Source organism: Gouania willdenowi, unplaced genomic scaffold (genome assembly GCF_900634775.1).
Source record: "Gouania willdenowi unplaced genomic scaffold, fGouWil2.1 scaffold_197_arrow_ctg1, whole genome shotgun sequence".
NCBI lineage: Eukaryota > Metazoa > Chordata > Actinopteri > Blenniiformes > Gobiesocidae > Gouania > Gouania willdenowi.
The window spans coordinates 59,651-65,879 of NW_021144948.1; the positions used below are offsets into that span (position 1 = coordinate 59,651).

Below are 6,229 nucleotides of genomic sequence, written 5' to 3' on the forward strand. Positions count from 1 at the left end.
CTCAAAAAAATGAATGTTCTCTGCAGCCCTGAGGTGCTCCAGCAGACTGTTCCACAGACGGGGGCCATAAAACTGGAACGATGCCTCACCGTATGTCTGTCCAGACTTTGGGTATTACTAAAAGGCCAGTGCTGGAAGACCTCAGGGCCCGGGAAGGTTCATAGGGTGAAAGTAGTTCTGAAAGATAAGAAGGCCCAGGACCATTAAGACACTTACAAACCAGAAAGATAACTTTAAAATCTATTACCTAGTCTTTCCCTGAATCACCTCCCCCTGCCCTGATCTTCTCTGCTTCCTAACAAATGCACAAACATCCCACCATTATACCTTATATTGCCATTTTTGGCCACACTTGATGTTTTTCAGGGTCTTGTGTTTTGGTGGGGTGCGTATACGAAACAAACGGTGGATCACATGTGGATCTCACAATACCATAATTACAGCCATACACATCACATTTCTCCTGCTTCCATTACATTGCTACTTCCAGCATATGTGTTGTTTGAGCAGTCCTTATTGGCACAATGTGGGCCGGGAATGTTGATTTAAGGAGTTTTAAGGAGTGAAAAAGCTTTACAATGTAAAACCACATTGAGAGATTACGCTGAGTGCAGTGACTGGCAAATGATTGCACATGCATAGTTGAAACGTTGGATTGTATAACCATTATAACTAAAGCAAACATTGATAGAGAGCTGGTCAACAGGTCTTTGATGCTGTTGGTTTTGTTCAGATACGAAGAGATTAGAGTGATTGTCAAGCATGACCTCTGCAATACTTCACAATATTATTTGTGTACTGAATGTGTGTCTGATAAATTCTGACAACTTGAACTGCCATGTTATTTTTTTTCATTATTTCAAGGAATGACTGAAAAAACACAGATTTAAAATACTTTCAGGGGACTGCAGTGGACTAATGACTAATGTGGTTTCAAGGGGTATTCGATCAATCTATCCATTTTGTAGTTTTGCATTTAAAGGACATTCTGTGGAAGTGCATTGATTGAAGAGGAAATGGTCACTTTTTAAGAGTTCAGGGTACTGCACTTTAATTAATATAAAATTAATATGCAAATTTACCTTCTACCGACCAAAATCCAAAGTACTTCCAGACATGGCTTTTTAGATGTGTTGGGGTTAAAATCACTTTCACTGCTGCGGTCGAGTTGGGCTCTTCACTTTCTGCCATCTTCCATATGCACTGTCGGGACCTGACGTCACTCATGCGACCTGTCTCTGACCCCTCAAGCAGCACTAGCACAGCAGACAGCAGCGCCTGCTACCCATTGAAGTATATATAAACCTACCGCGGGCATGTTTTTCCCATAATATATATATATATATATATACAATATTTTTAGTACTATACGAACATTAATTTTCAAGTTTGAATTTTTTACTATTCGAATATATATTCGAATTTAGAATATTCGTTGACAGCCCTATTACACACATACGTAGTTAAAACATTTTAAAACATGTTTCATATCAAGTTTAACCACTATCTGTCAGTTATCTTGAGTATCATTTTATCCTATATTAAGGTTTCATTTATTCAGTCTTTAAATAACATTCCTGAAAAACCTTGTCTGAATAAACAAAACTTCAACTTAACAAACAAATAAAAAAGAAGACAAAATGAATCTCGCTGGAACTATCATTTTGTCTTTGTTTTTTTTAAAAAAAAATTGAAATTGAGGGGTAAATACTGACGGAAAAAAGTCTCAGTCACCCACACCAAAGACTATATTACAAATATTTTAATTGATTAGGAAGCCTAACAAGGTAACCAAGAAATGAGAAACAAACTGGATGATAGATAATAATGTTTAGTGTATTTTACAGATGATTTAAGACATATTTATCATAAGAGATACTAACAGGAAGCTAAAACATAAGGAAAATTACAATTTATGGAGTTCTACATGAATTGAATTTAAACTTAAATAACTGAGAACATAATTGACTTTCAGTGGAAAAATTATAATTCTAATTTTAATTCATCCAATTCCAATAACAATGGAATTTTTCTCTCATCTGCGCCGGTTTAGTGTTGCAAACTCAGCACAATCCTTTTGTGGATATGGACCCTATTTTTTATTTACTGCAACACTGCAAGTCTTAAGAGAACAACTTAATTTTTTAGTATGGCCTAAAACAGCTTCAATACACTGAGAATACATCAGTTTGGGCCTCTGAAGTGATTTTTAACATTGCAACTTGAAACTTTAAATATTGTTAAACGTTACAATTGAATAAATGCGATAGATTTGATTTGATTGTCCTGATTGTTGACATGGACAGAAAATTGTAGCTGTCATTAACCCACAATTTTAGGACTGAACCACTCAATACATTTCACTACTTAATGTATACAAATATTTTTTCATCGTCAAAGTTTTGTGTTACCATTATTGTTTTTTGTTTTTTTTCACAAAGACACCATTCGGTTCATTTTCTGTGCAGCAAACACATCACTGATAAATGTAAACATTTTCCAAACATGTGAAGTGTATTAAAGCATTAACGTGTGATAGTAAAGGTTTATAGTCTTTTTCAATAAAGAATTGATTTCAGAAAAGATGCATATGTGAAACTAGTGGTTAAACAGAGGCCCTAAACTTCTATGAGGAATTTCACAGGAATCTGGGGGTGTTAAGTTTAAAAACAGACCTGCAGACTTCATGTATGAAAGGACCCTCTAAGTGATAAATCGAGGGGCACCTATTTTGACAATTGAGGGGAGTTGTAGGGTGTGAGCCAATGAGCACGTTGACATCGGTGTTGGTCGTTATCAGAGACTTGGGAACCGATTATTTGTTCCAGATGAAAGACATGATTTACCAAATCTGAGATACTGAGATGATGAGGATCCAGGCGTAAATTTCCTTTCTTATGTCTCCACATGATGATAAACTGTTTCTGTGTACTTTCACAAACTAGAATTGGGCTGTTTTCACTATAGGGTGATGAGCTAATGTTAAAGGGGGAGGACTTATTTTGAACCATATATGCAAACACAGACTCTGAATAGCTCAGAGTTTTGCATCAATTGGCCAGCAGCTCTCAGCAGGGCTTCACTTTTTTGTAACCTGTTTTGACTTTTGATTGTATTAATAAACTGCATATTACTTACAAGTCATTCGTCCGAAGACTTTTTCCACACCACCTTTTTGTCATCACTTCTACACCACAAGAAACAACACTTGTTCCTCATTTCCAATTTAACACAAGTACAAAGTTAGAATTGTCTGTATTCATAAAGATCAATAAAACACAATACAATTTGATCAATCTTCATTTCATGTATTTATTATTGCATTTTCTACAGTACAGACCAGGGGTTCCCAAACTTTTCAGCCCACGACCTCTAAAATAATGGTGAAGGAGACTGCTGACCCCCAGTAAATCATATACCATTTACTTCAGGTTACAAAGATGCTGGATTGTTTTGTTTGTTCTTGGGTTTCTTAACCTTTAACCAGCTCTTGAATTTTTTCCACAGTGCTTTCAACTTTGAATATTTTTCCTTCTTATCCTTCTCCTTGTCCTTGAGTGTGTGTGTCCTTGTAGAGTGGCTGTCCTTCTGCTGCTCAGCATTTGCTTGTGCGTCCACTAAGATATTCTGCATCTGAGCGAGGTCGTCCATCATGGTAGAAATCTTCTTGGCGTTCTCAGACCGCTCCTTTTCTATCTGCAGATCTTGGGCGTGAAGCTTTTCCTTTGCTTTATCCAGGGAGGTCTGTAGCAGGGTCAGTTGTTGTTGGGATCGGCTCTCTTTCTGGCAGTGAGCTTCCTCTAATGCCTGGACTTCTTTCAACGCTTCAGCCTTCTCCATCACCAGTTGGGTGCACTGGTCTGTCTGGATTTTGAAGTCCTCCTCCACCTTCTTGAGAGCGTTGCTTATTTCTGTAATAGTCCGTTGATGTTCATCAATGAGAAGATCCTTCTTTTTCAAATGAAAATCTTTGTCTAGGATGATCTTCATAGCCTCAGCTCGCTGCTGGTCAGCATTTTCTTGTGTGTCCACTAAGACATTCTTTGTCTGAGCGAGGTCGTCCATCATAGTAGAAATCATCTTGGCGTTCTCAGACTGCTCCTTTTCTCTCTGCAGATCTTGGGCGTGAAGCTTTTCCTTTGCTTTATCCAGGGAGGTCTGTAGCAGGGTCAGTTCTTGTTGGGATTGGCTCTCTGTCTGGTAGAGAGCTTCCTCTAAATCCTCGACTTCTTTCAAAGCTTCAGCACACTCCATCTCCAGTTGGGTGCAATGGTCTGTCTGGATTTGGAAGTCCTCCTCCACCTTCTTGAGAGTGTTGCTTAGTTCTGTTATAGTTTGTTGATGTTCATCCATGAGAAGATCCTTCTTTTTCAAATCAAAATCTTTGTCACGGATGATCTTCTTAGCCTCAGCTTGCTGCTGACTAAAAGATCTGTCCTGTTGCTCAAGCCGGTTGTTCAGCTGATGAATCTCACACTGCAAAGCATCCTTCTCTGCCACCAACTGATTCTTCTGAGCATTGAAATTCCGATGTAACTCCTCCAGTGAAAATTTGGTCTCGTTCACATCTTTTTTATGGCTTTGAAGCCTTTGTGCTTCCTGCGGGCTCTTCTCCAACTGCTGGGTTTTCTCCAGAAATTGTGCTTTTGTCGTACGCACTATTTTTTTGAGTTTGTACATTTCACTGTCTTTACTTTTAAAAATGGAGTTGATTTGTGCTTCCATACGCTCCCTCTCCATCAGGTACTCCTGCAACTGCTTGCTTTTGTCGTAGAATTCGTTGGTCCTCAGATCCAGTAATTCTTTGAGATCGGATATTTCCTTGTCTTTGCTTTGAAGGATGGTGTTGTTTTCTTCTTCCCAGAAATGACTTCCTCTTCGAAGTAAGGCATCGGTTAAAGGGTCTTTTGTCATGTTATTTGACATTTTTAATGTTCACTCGAAGAATGCTAATGTGTGACGAGTTAGTCTGGAACTGAACAAAACACTACTTGAGCTCCTTTTTAAAGTGTCAGCTATGACTGCCTTTGATCTTTGTTCATATCTTTTCTGTGTCACTATGACATCACTGCCTTCTAAATTTGGTTCTGCATGTTGATTGGCTGCCAAGAAAGAAAGAAACTGGTGTCGTGTTGTGGTGGAAAAATTGATTAATTATATTTACTCGTGTACTTTCTCATATGCTTACTCATTAATTTGATCTTATTCAAATATATTGTCTTAAGTTGTACACTTTCCATGTCTTTTGTCTTCCTCTTTCTGGAAGGTTGGTTAACTCGCCCTCCCAATACACATCGGCCAGACACGACGACTCCCACACACACACACACCCACACACACATTTCTACGCTCATCCTTTGAACCGACCCCCTGCCTCTCTGCCTTTTGTTTCTCACCTCTTTGGGGGGGGTGAGGGTAGGAAGTGGAACTGGGTAAAAATGTGTGTGAAATGTGGTCCGGGGGTCAGTCTCGTGTTGCTCCCTTTGGCCAGAGGGATCTCCCTTTTGGCCAAGGGGAGATCCCTTTGATTATCCTGTCTGTACCTTTTTTATTTACTTTAGAATAAAATCATTTTTTATTACTTCATCATCCCTCCAGAATGGTCTTCATCATTTATCACCGCAGAGTGTGTTTTCAAGTCAAAGACGAGGTATCCGTAAATTTCACCGTCACCATCACATGATAACTAAACTACCCTTCACTGGGACACAAAGAAAAAAAAGCAACAATTATGGTGGTAAGACTCCCTTATGACTGTGGCTCAGGTGGTAGTGAGTCGTCTTCTGATCGAGAGGTTGGGGGTTCGATCCCAGTACCTGACTATGTGTCGAAGTGTCCTCGGGCAAGACACTGAACCCTAAGTTGCTCCCAGTGGTCGACTAGCGCCTTGCATGGTAGTCCTGTCCCACTGGTGTGTGAATGTGAGAGTGATTGGGTCAATGAGCTGATATGTAAAGCGCTTTGAGACTGCTTCAGTGTGGTGATAAAGCGCTATATAAATCAAGTCCATTTACCAAGTCCATTTATGTCAATGAACAAAGGCCGGAGTTAGATTTGTTTATGGCATGAAGCTGGAATTGAAGGAAGAGCAGCCATGTGAACAGGGTGCTTTCAAGGGTCACAAGACAATATCACATGCAAACAGAAAGTCTTCAAGGGTGACTGGATTTGGATTGTGGAACCATGGGTTCAACAGCATGACGAAGGCAATATTTAAGTGAAAAGGAAT

At 39.3% G+C, this 6,229-nt stretch overlaps 1 protein-coding gene across 1 annotated transcript; it reads right to left on the minus strand.

Moving 5' to 3' along the window:
• Positions 1 to 3,410: 3,410 nt before the first annotated feature.
• LOC114458852 (ELKS/Rab6-interacting/CAST family member 1-like) lies at positions 3,411 to 5,003 on the minus strand. Its single transcript, XM_028441231.1, has one exon. The coding sequence runs from the start codon at positions 4,924 to 4,926 to the stop codon at positions 3,433 to 3,435; it is 1,494 nt and encodes a 497-aa protein (XP_028297032.1). The 5' UTR covers positions 4,927 to 5,003; the 3' UTR covers positions 3,411 to 3,432.
• Between the last annotated feature and the right edge of the window lie 1,226 nt (positions 5,004 to 6,229).